The 21,393-nt window shown below is 37.2% G+C and overlaps 1 protein-coding gene across 2 annotated transcripts in view; it reads left to right on the top strand.

Annotated features, from left to right (window-relative positions):
* Mtp (microsomal triacylglycerol transfer protein) overlaps positions 1–21,393 on the top strand; it is a 159,221-nt gene that overhangs the window by 47,057 nt on the left and 90,771 nt on the right. For both annotated transcript variants that reach the window (XM_081760536.1, XM_081760537.1), the window contains one exon: positions 17,955–18,133. In XM_081760536.1, coding sequence (XP_081616662.1) covers positions 17,955–18,133 — 179 coding nt within the window. The remainder of the gene's footprint in view (positions 1–17,954; positions 18,134–21,393) is intronic.

Consider the following 21,393-nt stretch of genomic DNA (forward strand, 5'->3'; position numbering starts at 1 on the left):
TTTTCTGTTGCTTGGAGCTCAGGAGATCCTTGTCTGTGGAGAAACTTCGCTCGACATCAACGGATACCAGTGGTACATATCTTGTAAGGACATGGACAGAAAGTTTAGTTGACGTTGCAAAGGTGTCTATGTCCGTATTGTTTCGCAAATTCAGTTCAAATTTATCCCTAGCAAGTCCGACTAGATTGGGTCTAAATTTATAGAATGTTATGTGTAAACTAGATTGAAAATAAAACATATCATTCTGTCCATTTAAAAAAAAAAAGAGAGAGAAGGGACGATAAAGGTGCTGAAGACTAAGGAGTAGCAAAAAGGGAAAATTTATGAATCTAACAAAAAGGTGCAACATTCACGAAAAAGGTGCAACAAAGTGAGTTCATTTCAGTTCGTTTTATGCTCGGAAATACATATTTTGCACTTTGGTTGTTATAACATCTACATTTTTACAAAAGGTGCTGCACCCTAAAATCCGCTCTCTAATGATTACAGTTCAAATATCAGTTCCTCTTCAATATTTGGTGGTTTGTTGGTGAGTTTGTAATAACCCAGAGACCAAGTGTCTTAGGGGGACAGGACTCAAGGCTCTTGTGGCCAAGGAGTACCTCTCAGAGACCAGGCATCCTACAAAGTGGTAAGGATAAAGAAGCTCTCAGAGACCAAGCGTCATAGAGAGTAGTAAGGATAAAGGAGCTCTCAGAGACCAGGAGTCCTAGAGAGTGGTAAGGATAAAGGAGCTCTCAGAGACAAGAAGTCCTAGAGAGTCATAAGGATAAAGAAACTCTTAGAGACCAGGAGTGCTAGATGATGGTAAGGATAAAGGAACTATGTAGAACCTTGCAATATATTTTCATTTGACCTCACTTAGCGCTTCTCAAAGTTTGCACAAACTCACCGCAACATCTAAATATTAAAATGCTACGATTATACGTTTGTCTATACCAGGGTCGGAGAACTTTTTTGTTTTAAGGATCACGTTGTCAATGTCCATTTTTCAAAAATTCCGCATATGATAGCTTTGAATAGATCTAATATTTGTAGTTATTTTTCAGTTATTAGTTACATACTTGCATTAATAATTTACATGAAAATGTTTAGTTCTAACAAAGTATAAAAATTTATCATTCATTTATCTTTTGCTTACCTAAGGAATTTTATAAGATTGCTTTTCTAGATATAGCATCGGGACGGGCTCTAACAAGGACGTTTTCAGCTGCAGTCAGTCCTCAAGGTACATATTTGTCATCTTAGTCTTCAAAGTATTCTTGATTTGTCATGTGTCTCATACTCATTAAGTAATTTAGCATTTTTTTTACAACAGGCCTAGAAAGCTGCATTTTGTGACTCCGGAGGCCAAAGGCTCTTCCATCCATGGTCTATAGGAACTTATTCCTTTTGTGAGTCCTCCAGTCCTTCAACTTGTGTCTGTCAAGTGAAATGTATAGATAGAGCGAGAAAGTAAGAAGAAGATATATGCTCATGTTAGAATAATGTGCCGTGTAAACAGCGCAGGTTCAGTTAGTCTATATTAAAATGTTACACGCTTATATGTTTGTATCTGATTTCTTTCGACTTTCAAATCTCGGAAACCACAAGCTCTGGATATCGGTCTCGCTGGATGATTCCAAATTTTGTCCAGAATCTGTTCCAGTTCTCGTTCAAATTTTCAGAAAATGTGCCGTTACTTTTTTATCTAATATTGTAGAAGTCGTTCAGAGCGCTTAACATTAACATTGTGAGGGAGTGTTGTGCGCCTACTTCTATTGCGTGGGGTTCTTGATTTGATCTCCGACCAAGTAAGTTTGCGTTGGACAACAACCTGTCTGTGAGTTTTCTTGGGTACCCCCGTTTCCTTCCACATTCTCATTCAATTGGCATCATCATTCATTTGCCTAAATCATCGTTCCCTTAGGCTGAAGGTCATAATCGTTAAACTATAAGATTTCATTTACTTTCGAGGAGTTACTAACAAATATCCTTGTGTTAAGCAACCAGTAGAAGAGGTATGTATAACGGGTTGACGAACATTACAGGCGATTTCCTTTAATCTGATTTGCAAAACCTATTGCGTGGCAACGTCAAAGGCTTGTAGAGCCGCAATGAGGCGTACTCATATATGGATTTATAAAGGGGCTGGGATTATGCTCTATGTAGACAGCATAGGTTCCTCTAGTAATGGTTAAATTTGATTATTAAACGTTAAAATAATATAATACCTAGGTATATCAACATTTATTTTTCGCGAAGTAAGGAACATGTGAATATTTTTAAAGAAGAAATCTCTAACATAAAACCATTTAAATTTCAGTTCCTTGCAAACAATAATAATAATAATAATAATAATAATAATAATAATAATAATAATAATAATAATAATAATAATAATAATAATAATAATAATAATAATAATAATTATAATAATTCGTCATCCCTTTTAGTATTTATGGTAATAAAAGTTACCATAGCGTAGTGTTGTCTTTGAGCGCTTATTTAGGTCCTATACCAGGGATTTTTAAGCCGTTTTTTTTCTATTGATCAAGTCAAGCATGAACCAAAGACCACCCCAGATGCGTTTTGGAACCGGATGGTCAACTTGGCGGCGCCAAGTGGGAGCGGAGGGGCGTGACATTGTTTTTCTAAAAGGTAAATTTCAAAAATTTTTCACACCCTTAGTTTTTCAAGATATCAGATTGAAATTTTGCATACGGGTTCTTTCCACGTTTGACTATTTCTAAATTTTTTGAGATTCCTACGTGAACCGTGGCCCGAGCCCGAGGGGTGAAAATGTTCCGAAGGGGGTGACTTTTTCACAAAAAAAATTTTTTTTTTAATTTCCCGGTTCAGGTGTATGATACGGACATCTGAGTGATACCGTTGGAAAGGGCAGGTTATACTGAAGAAAGTTGCGTTTGAATCATGATTCTAGGCCAAATAGTAATGATGTAGTAAATTTTTATAGTATATACATATAGTCAAGTCCCCAAAACCGGATCCCTTCAAGAGTAAAATCTGCGACTCGGAAGGAAACAATACAAATAAGAAAATTTTACGCTCATATGATAGAAAGGTACATTATTTATTGAAAAAGGTTTTGTTTGTTCCTAATTAGAATAAATGTATAATAAACAAAAGATGGAACATGTACGAAAACTGGGTATTAAGCAATTTGTCTTTTAAAGTGGACCATATGTCCTGCTAAGTGGATCATAGCCAATTTCTAACACAAAAGCACCGAAAAATCTAAATGAATAATAAATAGAAAGCAAGGTGTAACAACAAGGTCAATCTATAATGATATCATTTCCTAGTGTATACAATCATTTCTTTTTTTAAGTCTCTCTCAAACAAAGCACTGCTCAGAAAGGAATGTCTTTTATCCTCTGACACCAACACAGTCTTCATGGATACACGTATTACACGAGCTGCATTGATTTTTTTCTTAAGTTTTTCTGAAACAAAGCACTTTCCACAAAGAAATGTCTTTTTCCCTCGGGCACAAACACAGTCTTTCCCGGTCACAATGAACTTCTGACCATGGATCTTCCTAGCCAGTATCGAGAACTATCAGCGGGGGGAGGGGGGAATATGAAATTAATTACGTTATCCATTTGTTATCCAGAATGTAGTGCGAAAATGTTTTTATATGTAATAAAATTGATCCACGTTAATTAGGAAGGGAAGGATGTTTTTTTCTACTAAAAACATAACAATAAGACTTAAAGAAAATTATCGCTCTTTGTTTTCGAGATACAAGATTGAAACTTGGCACACGCATTGTGCACATAACTACGTATTTTAAAGAGATTTTCAGATCCCTACGTAAACCCAGACCCGAACCAGAGGAGCGCAAAAATTTTGAAAAAATCGAAAAAACTCCCGCTTTTCCTCAATTTTTCTGGTTCTGGTATATAATACGGACAAGCGCGTGGTATCGTTGGAAAGGATACTCTATTCCAAAAAAAAAAAAAAAAAAAAAAAAAAGTATGAGGTATGAGATTCAGTATTCATGTTCCTACTATAAATACTAAGGAAGCAGTAGCTGTTTGGTTGAAAGTCTAAAATTTACCTCAAAAAGTGGAAATCTTAAAAGAGTTAAATTAATGGATCAAGAAGCAAAGATGGCGCTGGTATCTGTCACTGCTAAGATTACATCATTTGACCTAGAATTTCTATCAGGCATTTAATAATGTTGGTTTGAGAATACCTCAAGGCATCTATTTCTTCATTTTACCTAGCTTTACATGACAGCCGAATTCTACTTATACAAAAGAGGAAAAGAACATATCTTATTTTACGTTGGATATTGAATGGAGTTTTATTTTTGCTATTATATGTTCCAAATGTGCAAGCGAATAATTAAATAAAACTCACGCAAAACTTCCGAGAAGGAACTACAAAATATTGTGCAATATTAACTTTACGTCATTCTGTATGGCATCATAAGTTCTTTTACAGCATAAGAAAACAGTTATTTCCTTACGAAAGAAACTAGATTTACTATGGCCGTTGACTAATTTCTTGAAATAATAAAAAACTTGATTTCTTGAAGTAGGGAGAGGAGTAGGGGAGGGGGCAATGCCGTTGACCCTTTTTACGGAACACTTTTCTTTTTGTTTCTTCTGATTATCAGCCGAAAACACTTTCGTCTAAATGTGGTTAGCCATGACATACAGACTTGTTATTGATTGTGAAATTAACAAGAAAAAAGTGTATAACGTATTAGGCCTATATCTTCTCTGTTTATGCTTTAGTGCCCTCTAGTTAGAGGGCAACTCAGTTCTGAAGTCAGATTTTAAGGAACAATGCACAGGAAAAAACCTTGCATAATGTAGTTATGGTTGGTTCAAAAAGAAAGAAAAAAAGTTTATTCTATACAAACCCATGTTGTTCAGAGGTCTATTTGCAATGGGTTTAACCGTCCAACCATAACGAGTGAAGTAGCTCAAGTGGTAGAGCGTTGGCTTCGCATTCGGGAGGTCGTGGGTTCGATTCCCGCTGCCGACCATTCTGACTGGAGTTTTCCAGGGTTTTCCTCAGTCCTTCCACACAAATGCCAAGTTGGTTCCTACTAAACAGGCCCTGGCCGATACCTTCCCAAATCCTTTCCATTGTTATTGTTGTTGTTAGATATCTAGTGCGAAATGGCCTTTGAGTTGTATCTGGTGATTGTTAAATAAATAAAATAAACCGTTTCATTTTTATTAGTGTTCTGTGCCACGTTCGTTTCCTTTTCGAAAAGGAGGGTACAGTAGTCGAGCGCTTACCTCTGGTGCGAGGGGTCATGGGCTCGAACCTCGGCCAAGTAAGTTTGTAGTGGATACACTGAGAAAAAATCGTATGTGGCGTAGGTGAAATTGTATGTTACATTTGTAAATCCTGTAGTGTTTGGACTTAGGACGTATAACTGAAAATGCATGTTTTATAATACTTTCCGTATAAGTGTTCTACTTTCCGTATGAAACAATATAGGCGGTCAGGATCTCACATACAAATGGACGTATGTAACATATAGCTGACGTAGGTAACATTCATATATGTATGCAATATAAGCAAGACTGTTTGATGTCAGACATCCTGCAACGGCATGATGTAACATCTAAGGGAAGTGCCTATGTAGCATACGGATAACGTATGCTCCGTACTGGTTTTTGTAGTAAGCAAGAGGATTCCGTATATTTGTACAATATACCGCTGTCCGAAGAACGGATTTTTCTCAATGTAACATCCTGTCCATGGGTGTTTTCGGATATTCCTGCTTCCTTCCACATTCTCATTCCACCAATGCTTCCGTCATTATTCACTTGCATTAATCATCCACCTCCCTTAGTCTAAAGGCTATAACCGTGGGACGTTAAACTGGAAGATATCATATCATGTCGTTTCTTTATCTCTTTATATTTTTTTTTTTACTGAGATCTAAGATTTAGGTGAACTAGAGTTCCCTTATGCCCTTTAGGCTAAGGAAGACGGATAATTAAGGCAAGTGGTGGATCATGGAGGAATCGATGGAATGAGAATGTTGGAGGAAACGGGAGTAGCCCCCGAGAAAACCTACGGACACGATATTGTCCACCACAAACTTACTTAGCGAGGGATCGAACCAGGGAACCCCCGAACGAGAGGTAATCTCCCTACCACTGAGCCACCGTGCTCCCATACGAAGAGATAAAGAGATTGTGTGAACACCATGAAAATCATTTGTCAATGTTTATAGATACGCAAGTCTTATTCCAATGATAAATTTGGTTTAATTGCTGTTATTACGTACTATTTATGGACCTCTTGTGACGTGGAAGGATTATAATAACTTCTAAATGAAATTTAGAAGAAAAAAATTAGGGAATGCATTTTGTATTCAAATTTACAAGACAACAAAGAGCAGTTCCAGAATCGAGACGACACGAGATTTCCACAAAATTTACGAGATCGAGACGGGAAAATCTTATTAGCAGCCCTTTTAGGATTTCCACTTTTTGAGGTAAATTTTATACTTTCAGTCAAACAGCTACTACATCCTTACTATTTATCGTAGGATCATGGTTCATAGCTTTTTTTCTTAATATATTTTTTTAAAGAACAGAGCATCCTCTCCAACGGTACCACTCACTTGTCCGTATTATACACCAGAAACGGAAAAATCAGAGAAAACCGGGAGTTTTTCGATTTTTTTTTCAAAATTTTGTGCCCTTCTGGCCCGGGCCTGAGTTCACATAGGGATCTGAAAATATCTTGAAAAATACGTAGTTATGTACACAATGCGTGTGCAAAATTTCAATCCTGTATCTTCTAAAATTTACTGTCGTTCACCTCTGATGCATGGGGTCTCGGGCTCAATCCCAGCTCCCGCCAAGTGAACTTTGTGCTTGACAAACACCGTGTGTGGGGCTTTCCTCGGGGTTCTCCCGTTTCCTCCCACTTTCTTCATTCCACAATTTCATTCATTTCTCATCTTCACCGTCTCCTTTAACCTAACCAGCATAACCATGGGACGTAAAGCTCAAAAATTTCATTTCATTTTCATTTTCTAAAATTTACTACGTCATTACTATTTGGCCTAGGGTCATGGTTCAAACGTCATTTTCTTCAGTATAACACGCCCTTTCCAACAGTATCACTTACATATTCGTATCATACAAATGTACCGGGAAATTCGGAAAAAATCCGGAATTGGTTTTGAAAAATCACCCCTTCGGAATATTTGCACCCCTCGGGCCCGAGTAGGGATGCGCACGAGACAAGATTTGAGACTCTTGTCTCGAAAATGTGTTGTAGAAATGATGTCCCGACTCGAAAATATATATATTTTTCTTTTGGAAGAGCTGTGTCTCGACTCGAATTTTGTCAGGAAAATTCTGTCTCGACTCGTCTCGTGCGCATCCCTAGGCCCGAGCCTGGGTTCATGTAGGAATCTAAAAATAAAATAAATAAAAAAAAAGGAGAGAAATACTCAAAGGTGCACACAATCTGTATGCAAAATTTTAACCTGGTATCTTGATAACTAGGGGCGTAGAAAAGTTTTGAAATTTACCTTAAGGAAAAAAAAAACAATGCCACACCCCCCCTCTCCCACTTGGGCTTCCAAGTTGACTATCCGGTTCCAAAACGTATCTAGAGTGTTATTTGGTCCATGCTTGACTTGACCAATAAAAAAAGGCTTAAAAATGCCTGTTATAGGACCTAAATAAGCGGTTAAAGATAACATGACGCTATAGTAACTTTTGTTGCCATGAATCCTAAAAGGGCTAAGGATCATACGCATCAGAGGTCAGCGTAGGCCGGTACCAGCCCAAAAATGTAGGGGGGCCCGGTAGAATTTAGGCGGGCCCGACCCAACCATCTTATAGTTTATCACATTATTATAGTTAATTTGCAAGCTTACCGTGAAAATTTAGCGGGGCAAGTAAAAATTTAGGGGGGAGGCCCCCTAAACCCCCTGAATACGGGCCTGGGTCAGCGCTCTGCCACCGACTAATCGTTTCCCCACTACAGGAAGTAGGTAACAAATTTACTAATTAGGCTGACTTCGATAAATGCCTTTGAATAAATTTCTCTGTGTTCTGTGATAAATCTTGGATTTTGCAACAACATATTGTAACTAATAGCAAGATTTTACCCTAAACGCACGCGCTTCATAGGTTGATAGTCGTGTTTACAATGGTTTAGGTTTGTAAATTGCAATTGACAAGCCAAAACTCACGTATGTTGTGCACTATTGTTTCTTAATCGGCTGGAAAGGAAAACTGTAACAAGTGGATACAGAATGTGAGGCTATTGTGCATTCTGCAGAGTGGAATATGTGTCACTAACTTAAAAACAGAATAACTTGAAATGTCTTTCTTCTAAAACGATCAAGTGAAAGTAAAGATGTGTACGTACATAATAAGTTTTTAATTAAATGCTTGATTGCTATTTATTAACACTGTTATTTACATATGTGTAACATATACGGAACCTTTTCCTGCATTATTATCTAGATACTTATGAAGATAACAAAGTATATATGTGCCTAGGTAAATATATGTTTATGGAGTGTGATTTTTGCATTTAAAGATCAAAAAAGAATGAAAGTTTTTTAAATAATACTTTCACATTTACCAGTGCTCTTAAGCTGTGTTAATTAGAAGAATGCGAAGTTATACTTTGGAAAATACGGAACGTATGTTCTGCCTTTTGGTTTACTTTACACATACAAATATGTCACATGATAAACCGACATATGCAGTACCAAAGCTTCACTCGTGCATCTTCTAGGTTTTCCTCTCTCTCTTTTGTGGTATTTGGAATTTATTAAAAAAAAGAAAAAAGAAAAATAAACACACTGCTGAACAAGACTGCACTTATTTAATATAAAAACACAAAAAAATGTGTTTTTATATTAAATAAGTGCAGTCTTGTTCAGCAGTGTGTTTATTTTTCTGATTTTATTCGCAAGACGTTGACTATGAGTGTGTGTCAGTTGGAATTTATTAAGTGAATAGATGACCTACGTTCAATCCCCCTGTAGAAACATGGAATTCTCAGTATCACCATTGATCTCAGCGACCGCGAAAACAATGGATTTGATACTAATATCGGTCATTTTGGGCTTTTTTTTTTTTTTTTTTGCATGTATTGGTATCCCCCGCCGACCCTCGGCCCGGATACAATTGTAGCTGAATTTGCAAGTCATCGCTAATGGAAGGGCCACCATTGATCTCAGCGACCGCGAAAACCTTGGATTTGACACTAATATCTATCATTTTGTATTACTTTTACATGTCTCGGTATTCCCCCCTCCTGGTGACCCCCGGCCCGGAGCCGAAGAGCGTTTGGAAGTTTATGCGATCAGAGTTTCACTCTTGATTTCAGCGACCGCGAAAACTATGAATTCGACACTAATATCGGTCATTTTCTACTACTTTTACATGTCCCAGTAAACGCTCCCCTGAGATCCCCCTGGTTCGAATTTTGACAAAAACGTTTAACTCTGGTCTGGAGCCTGGACCAAGGTATTCGTGACTAAAATTTGGTAACTCTCGGTCAATTTGTCTGCTTCCCAAGCCGGTTGCGGTGAACGCCCCGCTGAGACCCCCTGGTTTGAAATTTCGAAAAAAAGGTCTTCGTCTTGATCTGGGGCTTGGGCCAAGGTACCCCTGACCAAATTTGGTAACTCTCCGTCCACTCGTCTGGTCCCCAGGCCGCACACAGACAGACGTACAAACACAGAAACAAACTCTTTATTTTATTTATATTAGATTACTTTTCACACTTTTTAATACATACAATTATGTGTCCGATCTCGTAAGTCCTTCTCTAGGAGTCAATAATTGAACAGGCCAGCGCTAAGTGAATAGTCACTCAGAGACTGATTGCGGATGAGCGCACGCCCCGATGATGGTAGTGAACGCTAGTTTGAACATATTGAGAATAATATGAGTGCGAATATTTAATGGAGGCGAGCACAATGAGGTTAGTGAAGGTTACGTTAGATTATTCCACGAGACAAAACTCTAAAGCAGTGGTTCTCAAAGTGGGGTACACGGACCCCTGGGGGTTCATGGGACGTAGCCAGGGGGTCCGCAACGCCTAAAAATTGAAATGTGTTATAATAAAATAGAACTCACAGCTGTTATGCAAGAAATATTTTTTTTCAGCTACCAGAAAGAAAGAAATTAGAAATTATACTTACGCTTGTAAATTCAATACTTTTTCCTACTTTACTAAATTTCTGCCCTGTATGTATGAAGAGTTGTCTAAAAATGCATTGCAACATTTGATGCCTTTCCCTACCACTTACTTATGTGAACAGACCTTTTCTGCTCTTTGCAGTATTAAAGCCTGAAAGCGAAATCGTTTTAATGTGGAATCGGACCTAAGATTAATGGTGACAAAAATTATTCCGGATTTCAGTGCAATTATGGAAAAACAGAAAGAATTGTTTTATATATATATATATATATATATATATATATATATATATATATATATATATATATATATATATATATATTAGTGACCCCACATTTGAGAACATGGTTTATCAAGTGAATTTCCTTTTTTTTAAAAAAAAAACTGCATTGCTTTTTCAGTCTTGAAAGTTACTGTATTTTCAATTGAAATTTCGTTCACTAGGAAATAATCATGTATCTTTAGAATAAATTACTTATTGCAATATTTTTCTTAATCTTTTTCTTGTCAGTAATAATTCTAATCAGTATAGTTTTTAATACCATGTGAAATTTCAGATAGCATTGCAAGGGGATCCGCGGATCACTTTCAGAATGAACATAGGCTCTGCGGATCACTTTCCGAATGAACATGGACTCCGCGGATCACTTTCCGAATGAACATGGGCTCCGCGGATCACTTTCCAAATAAACATGGGCTCCGCGGATCACTTTCCGAATACACAAGAAGTCCGCGCTATCGGAAAGTTTGAGAGCCACTGCTCTAAAGGAAAAGAAAGAAAACACACTTACTCAGATTTTTTCGGGAGCTATTATTGTATGTATACTCGTTCGACAGATTCCAAATACAAGTTTACTAATTGCAAACTTAGGAAGCTTCGTAGAGGACTAATTATTCCCACCCCTATTTCCCGCGTCAATATCATTTTTGCTATGCATAGCCTTATCAGAAATCCTAGTATACATAATTGAAATACATTTTTTTTTAAAACAAAAAGTACAAATAAAATAACTTAATTGAATTTTTCTTTCGATGTCTATGGTAGACCATACTTCGACTGGTAGACCATAGTAAGTTATTCCGAATTCGTGTTACCGGTGCATCATATTTCTTGGTCTGTAAGCATGACAAGTCTTGCGTGCCATTCCATGCCGGATGCGAGCTTCACTTCATCTTTAGACTGAGTAAAGGGGTCAAAGGAGTTCTTTCCCCGTGAGACAGCCCTAGCTGAAACAAATATTAGACACATTTCTTTTTTTTTATGCAAAAATAATTCACAAAATGCATTATCCTAGTTTACGCTAAATTCACAGATTTTGCATTAGAGTGGTTTAGCATGATGAAACAGAAATATGTCTCCTTGTATCCTCCGACCATGATAACTTGTCTTGATATCAGGCCCGTAGCCAGCCTGATTTATTAGGGGGGCAGAAATGAATGCTGTGGGAGCAATGACAAAGACATCAAAGAACACCATAAAGTTGTATATTTATTTATTATTTATAGAATCTGTATTTATTGTTGAATTATCAAAACCGTAATTTTTTGTTCCATTTCTGTGTGCTTAATAGAAAGCTCTTTGCGAGGCACTTTATTTCGTATTAATAATGAAGTAGTTATTTTTTTAAAAACACTAGAACAAAATTATATTACAGCAATTTTAGATTATATCAATACAAAATTGAAGTATATGTTTTATTCAACGTTTGCACTCAATTTTCTACCTTCCAAAATAAGCGAGACACTACGGTTTATAAGTATTCACAACTAACGTTGTGGACTATGATACTGTTGTTTGGAAGTGCACCTGGTATCTTTGGATGCTTGTCATGGTTGCAGTAATAGGGTTTGAAATTCTTGAAATGGGTAAAGGCAATGGAAGATGTTTGGTGCATCTAGCAAGAAACATATAATTTTCGGAACAGAACGGGAGCTGGAAAACGCTTTGTCTTTATCTGTGTAAAATCTATGATGGTTAAACTTGTTCCCGTCAATTGTTCCGTTTGCTCAGTTATAAAATGTTATATGTACAACTATTAATAAACACATGCAGAAATCTTGTTCAGAAATACTATTGTCCACGACGCAAGAAATATATTTTCAAATTTGAAACGAGAAGAAAACACATGGCAAAAATTTTACGAGTCACTTGGTCAACACTAGTTCACCCAAGTCTTATAGATCTAAAACGTTGTTTTGGTGTTACATCATTCATAGTCCCTGGTTCGATCCCCGGCCAGTAAATTTGTGGTGGACAACATTGTGTCCGCGGGTTTTCTCGAGGTACTTCCGTTTCCTTCCACGTTCTCATTCTACTATTTCTTCCATCAGCATTCATTTGCCTTAATTATCCGTCGCCCTTAGCCTAAAGGGCACAATCGTGGGACGTTAAACTGAATCATCTCATTTTATCTTTGTTTCTAATCATTACGACTAATATTGAGAGAGTTCAAATTGAAACTCTATAAGAACAAGATACTGCTCCACTATTCCACAGATGCGAAAGTTGGTTATTAACCTAATGAAATAAGCACAGCCTAAAAATACCTGAAAATAGCCAGGAGGAAAAATTTAGGAACCAAAACAACAAGCTGTTTAGCAACAAATTTAAACTCAGTTCTACTACAAAAGTTCCAGATTTCCACCTCAAAACGAGAGAATTTGTGAGAACATAATCACTGTGATATACTGTATTTAATAGCAGTTCTCCAATTTCCTCTTGTTACATTCGTCACATCAAGTTCTGGACTTCAATAGCATTTCTTATCTGCCTTCTCTAGCCTGAGATGATAACATTTAATTACAGTAGAACCCTTCTTGTCCGCTCTTTGGCTGGTTCGCCACTCCGGTTGATCCGACCGTGCTCGAACCGAACTTGTCGTGACTCTTCGGTGACTCATGAGGCCCATTGTCGTTTACTACTGTCGCGGCATTGTTGTTTACTTGATGTTACCGCATATCCGCTTTAGTGCTCCGTCGTCACTTGTGTCGTTTCTTTCGTTGTGCGTATTTTCTGTACTTGTACTGTGCAGTTTTAGTGCTTACTGTTCGTTTGTTTTTACTGTAGAGAACAATACAGTCATTTTTGAGTTCAGAGATTGTTTATTTTACTGTAAATCCGTATTTTTCTGTCTTTTCTGATAATCCGACCTTTTTTGCGTTTCGACTATGCCTCCAATCCCAAATGTGACGGATTAGAGGGATTCTACTGTACTTCTTTTTACACGACAGAGAATTTAATGAAGTAATATAATAATCAAAAATCTCAAAGTTAACTTGTTTTTTTTTCTGTCTCTTGCGATCTGCAAAATTTTCCCCTGTACCTTGTTGATACGCGAATATCAACGGCAGTAGTGTACGCAAGGAGGGTTCCGGGTTTTAACACCCCTCTCTTGAACAAGGTACTGTGTTACGCAAAAATTAACCTTTAACATATTGAAATATGTATACGAACACCTGAAATGGTATGAAAATTGAAGCTTGAACCTCCCCATTCATGAAATTCTCCGTACGCGACTGATCGATAGAGGCTAAACCTCTTCCTTAGACTATTAATTAGTCATGTTTCATAAACGACGATAAAATTATCAGATATTTTGGAAACACTGCACAAATGTCGTATCATTACAGTAATATCGCTACTATCCTACGTAATACACAACGTGCAAAACAACTCTGTGCCACTGGTTGCATATCTATCGGGCTATTTAGTAGGAACAAACTTTCTGTATTTTTAGAAGCGCCGCATTACTACAATTAGTATTCATTAGTTGGATAATGTCAAACAATACGTTTAGTCTACCATGTATAATATATGGATCACCATAAAACTTAAGGAAAGTATTTAATCTTTATACACCGGGCAGGGATTTGAACGAAATCGTAGAAATTGTGCAATTTCTTCCATGTTCGTAGAAGAAGGGGAAGAAGAAGAAACAAAAAGTTCTAAAAATTATGAAAAAAATATAGAATTTGGTGGGCCCTGGCAAATCTTAAAGTTACTCTATGCTGACAAAATGAAGCTAATATGTAGGCAATACAGTTGTGACAAAAATATTACAAATAGGTAGCCATTGCTGCAATACGAAGCGAGATAAAAATTCAGAACAAAATTCCTATAAAAAGACCTGTAGGCCTATATAATTTTTTAAGGGCTGTTGCAGACCTTCAAGTTGTCGGGGCTGATGACCTTCCTAATTATCAAAGAGTCGTGAATCATACATCATTGAAAAGCTTATGAATCACAGATTCCAACGAGGTAGCACTTAAATCCCGCCCTTGCTTCTAGAACAATTCAGTGAAAAGATATCTTGTCACATATGGAACCGTCCAGAAAATAAATGTAATTTAAGTCAAAAAACTGAGACTCAAAAAATTGGCCAAATTTCCCCTCCCCTATGCCCCCAATATAAGCAACAAGTACTTTTGCAGGTTATTAACGTGTAGTAGACTACTTGATTGCTTTACATAATTTTTATGACTGTAGCCCGAGAAACCTGATGCAATAAATAAATAAATAAAATAAACACAAACTTTACCCTCCAACTCTCCGCCGTGGTACCATCTAAATACATAAAATGCATATCGGCGGCAAGCTTCATCCCTCAAGAACACACCGATATTAAAATTAACTTTCTAGCTTAATTAGGGGCTGACCTATTAAGGTTTAAGGCCTTGACGCAGCAGTTGCGTCCTTCGGCGTTTAAAGGATATGGCCTCCCGTTACAGATCGGTTTATGAGAAAATAGGACTCCACACATCCACACTTTGACCCCTCCCTTTATTTCCATAGGTTTCCTTGAGTACACATTAATTTGATAGGGCCTGGCTGAACCTCCTGAGGAACATTTGAGTGTGGTTAGAATAAAATAATAAATTAGACTCAAAGTCATTAAAATAGGGAATCAAACTCATTTACTAGGTGGGTGAACGTTTACAAATTTTTCAATGAATGTATTCCATCTGGTTTCACATATAGATCGAAGACGTTTATACTAACAAAATCAGATTTTCACTGTCTGTAAAACTACATAGCGAAGATTGAAAAAAATGTAGGTTATATTAGGAATCACTCACAAAATAGAGGAAGAAAATCACATGAATCAGAAAGACGGCACGAGTGGCGGATATTGTCATCGAGATAAATGCATTGACACATCAGTGGGGTAGACATATTGAATGAAGAAATTATTATTATCAGTGGACATGAGCAATTCTTTGGGGGAACATGGGGAATGGTGGAAATTTCATAACAAGGAATTGCATAATTTATACTTTTACCAAAGATTGTTAGGGTCATCAAATCTAGCAGGCTCAGCTCAGGTGGGCAGGTCATGTACAGCGGCGGCTTTAGCGGGTTGGACGGATAGGCATGGGCCTACCCAAAAATTTTGAAAAAATATATAAATGCTAAAAGATAGAATAAAGAGTAAATATATTTTCCACTATTTATATTCCACTAATGATAGATAATTATTTAATAAATAGTATCAACCACTACTGTTAAAAGTAATTTCCTACTGTCATTAATCAATCAAATGTGAATATGTAGCCTATTCATAAGCGAGGGAGCGGACCTATCCAAAATTAAAATCCTAAAGCCGCCCCTGGCCATGTAGCGACAATGGAAGAAAGTAGGAACGCTTTCAAAGTTTTAACTGGAAATCCAATCGAGAAACGACCATTAGGAATACCTAGGCGCAGATGGGAGGACAATATGATCTCGCAGAAATAGGAATACAAAGTAGAAACTGAATCCAGTTGGTAAAGGGCAGAAGTCAATGGAGAGTTTTTGTAAACATGGCATTGAATAACCGGGTTTCATAGACCATAGAGTTAGTTAGTTTCTTTAGTTTTCGATTGGAAGCTATTAAATTACGATGTATTGAATTCTGGTCTGGCCAACGTCGTTGTTGCACTATCAGCAAACTCAAGCACTGCAGACTTTGGTCAAAGAAAGATATGACCGCTTCGTAAGGTTACTCATAAGATGGTATTGTTGCGTACCCAGCGTCGTGAGGTTAACTGGGAAATTACTTGAAAGAAAGAAGTAACAAACTCCGGTATATAAAGCCAGTTTTAATGACGAGGGCAGTCTATGGGCTGACCACGAATCACTGGTAGGTCATGACTCTATTACCAGGAGTTGAGTTAATTTTGAGTTTAGATTCTCTTTCAGCAGCAAGGCTATATGAGACGGGATCTACTGATTAACGTGGAATCCGAACTACATGAGTTCCCGCTGGGAATTGAAAGCAGGTTTCCCACATCAAAGGCTCGTACACTAACCGCTTTGCTACTGGGACTGGGAATCGATGTTCTGACCACATATGGCCAACCATAGCCCTTCGTAGAACTGTAGAACCTGTAAGTTTAAAAGTGAATGTGTGTGATGTATCTTAAAGAGGAGAAAGACAGTGAAAAGAAAAAAAAACACATACATGTGCTTTGTAGTAGTGTTTGGCAACACTGTAATACTGCTTAAGGTCATGGATGACTCCAACTGGAACAAATAACGGTGCAGAGTAAAGTCACCTCTCGTTGCTTCCCCCCTCCTCTTGAATACTCGAAAAGTCTTCTTCATCTTCTTTGCATAACACAATAAGAAAAAAATCACCTCACCTCCCCGCCTCCCGTCTTTGCTACATCAGCGTTAAGAGTGAGTCGAGATGTCTTCACTGAAGAACGAACGTGTTTCATCCTTAAATCCTTTCTTCAGCTAAAATAGCTGGAAGCGTCATCAGCAATTAATCTCGCGTCAGCGCAATCCAAGGTGAAAAACGCCCTGTGTCAACAATTTTGGATAGTTTCTTTCAAAAGTACCAGTTTCCAGTGCGCGCGTGTGTGTTTATACATGTGTTTGTGGAGTACATAGTGACATTACTCTGAAGATATGAAAAGCTTAAAACAGTGTGTTTAAGCATTATCTGTTTTTATTGCATTATAAGTGCAAACCAGATCCCGAAAGCAGTTTTTTTTTTTTTAATCTGTACTCGTATATAAGTTTTCTCAAATATTACCTCGTTTTTTTTCCTCCCCTAGTTCATACCTGGTTAGTTATCATCTGGAACACTGCGATACGACCTGAATGACACGACACCAAAAAAGAAACAATGTAAAGTGTGCTATAGTTCGGTGAAGTGAAATCAGACACAAGTGTTTTCTTTTTTTCTATTCGTTTAAAAAGATTACTCCAAAAGCATACAGTTTTTACACATTTACCTGTTTGTATGTTTTCATCTTCTCTGTAGTTTTGAGTTTTACTACTACTTGCATTTATTACTCGTACTAGAAGTAACTTTTTTTTTCTTTACTTAGCGCTTCACATCTCGTTGTTTTCGGCTTCATTCTACTGATTGGTGGAATCATTCAATAATTGCGGCCACGTGGTTCTTGTGTCTCGCTATAGCACAAGACTTCACTCACTACTTCGTTCATACACTTTCCTTTCCAACGAGATTTGTGTCTCACTCAGGCAGTTACGCTTAGTACATGCGGTCGAATAGATTGGTGCGTGATTTGTCTCGTAAAGGGAAAACGTCACACCAGCAAAAAATATTTCCTCCAATAATGTGAATGTTAAAATTCTGTGTTTGTGTTGTGAATTTTTTTCCCCTCATAGTGTTCTTTCGGCTATGTGTATTTCTCAGGTGTTTTCTTGACCAGCGGTAAAACAAAGTGACTTTGTTTTCTTGTTTTGAATGTTTAGACAATGTTTAAAACTGCAGCTCTTCAGTTATTACTTTTGTGGCTGAGACTTTGTTATAGCTTTGTGCTTCTTTCGTCTGCAGCATCTACACGCCAATATGAAGTTGGGACTAGCTATGAATATAGTTACCAGACAACGGTGCTGCTCAATGAAGCCGCTGCCAAGGGCAAGGACGTTGGTTATCACATAACTGCATCATTACGGGTTGGTACTTTGTGGCAAAACTCAGCTAATCCAGCCGAAAAGATCATCAAGATAGATGTAAGTATATCACTTTTACTTCTTTTTCTACTTAGTTATATTTCGGTAACTTGACTATTATATTAACGTATATTACTTTTACTTCTTTTTCTACTTAGTCATATTACGATAACTTGACTAGTTATATTAACATCTGTTGATTCGCGAGTTATTCCTTCGATAACTCATCTAGTGATTTTCATCTGTTGATTGATTTAACTATTGCCCTTTGATAACTCATATAATTATCTACACCTGTTGATTGAGTTATTTTTTCATAACTCATATTCTTATATTCATGTGCTGATTGACTTTGGTTATATTTTTGGTGATTCCTCTAATATTCTACATCTTTAGATTCTCTTTAGCTATTTATCGATAACTTATCGTTATCTGCATCTGTTGATTGACTCCATTTATTTTTGATAATTCCTTGTTATCTGCATCTGTCGATTGACTTCAGTTATTTTTGATAACTCCTTGTTATCTGCATCTGTTGACTGACTTCAGTTATTTTTGATAACTTCTTGTTATCTGCATCTGTTGATTGACTTAATTTACTTTTGATAACTTCCCGTTATCAACATCTGTTGATTGACTTCAGTTATTTTTGCTAACGCTTTGTTATCTGCATCTATCGATTAGACTTCAGTTATTTATGATAACTCCTTGTTATTTGTATCTATCAATTAGACTTCAGTTATTTTCGATAACTCATCGTTATCTGAATCTGTTCATTGACTTAAGCTATTTTTATAATTCCTTGTTATCTGCATCTGCTGATTGACTTAAGTTATTTTTGATAGCTCCTTGTTATCTGCATCTGTTGTTTGATTTACTTCTTAAATAATTCCTCTGTTGATTGATTGACTTTACCTATTAATTTGATAGCTCTTTTGGTTAACTTCTTCTGTTGATTAAAGGAATGGGTTGATTAATTTGAACGTAGGTCCTTTGTCAGCAGTGAGGCAATGTAAGACGAGACCCCTACCGGGGGTATGTTCGATACCTTCCCACCGGGAATAGAACTCGGAACTTTATGTACCAAAGGCACTCGTCAGAGGGTATGATCATACCAACGACAAGAACTTGATTAAAGACATAGAGTATCCTTGGCAACTTAGACGAGCTTGATTAAAGACATAGAGTATCCTTGGCAACGAGCTTGATTAAAGACATAGAGCATCCTTGGCAACTTAGACAAGCTTGATTAAAGACATAGAGTATCCTTGGCAACTTAGACGAGCTTGATTAAAGACATAGAGTATCCTTGGCACATAACGTTGAACCAAGTTACAGAATAAGCTGGACAATAATTTGAACCTTGAATCGCCGCAATTGTTGCAATGCGCAATGAGTCAAATCACTATAAATCTGTCCCAATTTATGGAACATCTAAGGAATAAGATTCATTATTGAGGTATCTTTTTTTGGAAGAAGGCAGGAACGAAACTTACTGAGAAGGAAGGAGGGGAATCGAAACGAATCGTAGGGGCATGGTGGTTTAGTGGTAGAGCGCTCACTTCTGGTCTATAGGGTCCTTGGTTCGATGCCCGCTCTCGCCAAATAAGCTTTGTCGTGGACGAACACGTATGCGTAGGTTTTCCCGTTTCCTCCCACTTTTTATATTTCACCATTTCATTCATTCTCTTATCATCACCGTCTCCTTTAGCCTAGCCTAAATGAATCGTAGAATCAAATACCTATATGCATTAATAGACCTATAGGTATTAGAATTCGGTGTGTCAACTGATGCACTTTATAGTAATTTTTGATAAATTTTATTAAATAGCGTGTTTATTTGCTTCCATTGCATGCCATTCGCTCTATAATTTTTGGTTTTATTATCAATCTATTTAATTGTATAGCTCACGTACAATTAAACAGATACGACACGTTAGCTATTTTGGACTGAACATGTAACAATTAAATGAAATCTTACAGTTTTACGTCCCGCGGTTATGCGGTCTATTCTAAAAGACACGGCGATGATGAGAAATGAATGAAATGGTGGAATGAAGAAAGTGGGAAGAAACGGGAGATTCCCATGGAAACCACGCACACGGTGTTTGTCCACCACGAAGTTCACTTGGCGCGAACTGGGATGGAACCAGGTACCCCACGCACCACAGGTGAACGCTCTACCACTGAGCCACCGCTGCCCAACATGTAACAAGAGTAACAAAAGTAACAAAATAGTGTAGCAACTGAATATGAATCAAAAAAAAGTCTTAACAAAAAATTTTAACGTAACAGTATTTGTAACTTAATTTTGCACGCTGTAGATAGGACAATTTTTTCAGGGTCAAAATTTTCTATGGAAGTCTGTACATAAGCGACCTTGAATTGATGCAAGTGCAGGTTTCGGAAACTGGAATAGACTTGTATTCCATGTAGTGTTAACGAGTACTCGGAAGTTAAGTAAGGGAAGTAGAGAATGACCGTTTAATTTATCATTTTATGAAGAAATAAAATATCGCCTTTTTAGCCATGAGTACTGTCGGATGAAATACTCATTGTTTTCATAATTAGTCCACTTACTTGATCCACGTAGCTGTGAAACTGTATGATGAACAATAGCTAAAAACATGTTGAGAACAGTGTCTATCTAATTTGAGATGTGTACAGGACATAGACTAAGTAGGTGAGTAGTACTATTCTGCTACACCAGAGTTTCTCAAACTGTGGTATGCAGACAGTGTTACTCACGAAACGAGAAGGTGCATTCTCAAATGGGGGCCGCGATGGCTCAGTGGTAGAGCGTTAACCGCTGGTGTGTGGGGTCCCGGGTTCGATCCCAGTTCCCGCCAAGTGAAATTTATAGTGGACAAACACCGTGTGCGTGGGCTTTCTCGAGGTTCTCTCGTTTCCTCCCACTTTCTTCATTCCACCATTTCATTCATTTTTCATAATCGCTGTCTCCTTTAGCCTAGCCAGCATAAGTGTCGGACGTAAAACTTGAAGATTTCATTTTGCATTCTCAAATTTCGACACGACACGATAAAGTGATTGTTCGAACATAATAAACAGCATTTATCAACGTTCAAAGACATGCAAGTCATTGAATAATATGTTCCAACAATAAATGTGGTTTAAATGTTGCTAAATCACACTCTTCGTGAATCTCTTGTGACTCAGAAAGTTTCTGATAACCAAAGTTATGTGTAATAGTTAGCTAAATTCTCAAATTTAGAATTTCTGTAAAACTATATATTTGTTTCATTCTCTTGGCCATTTATTTTCGTAATAGCAACTGCATGTACGCTGAAAGTAAATTTGTC

Source organism: Thermobia domestica, chromosome 5 (assembly GCF_964235325.1).
Source record: "Thermobia domestica chromosome 5, izTheDome1.hap1.1, whole genome shotgun sequence".
NCBI classification, from domain to species: domain Eukaryota; kingdom Metazoa; phylum Arthropoda; class Insecta; order Zygentoma; family Lepismatidae; genus Thermobia; species Thermobia domestica.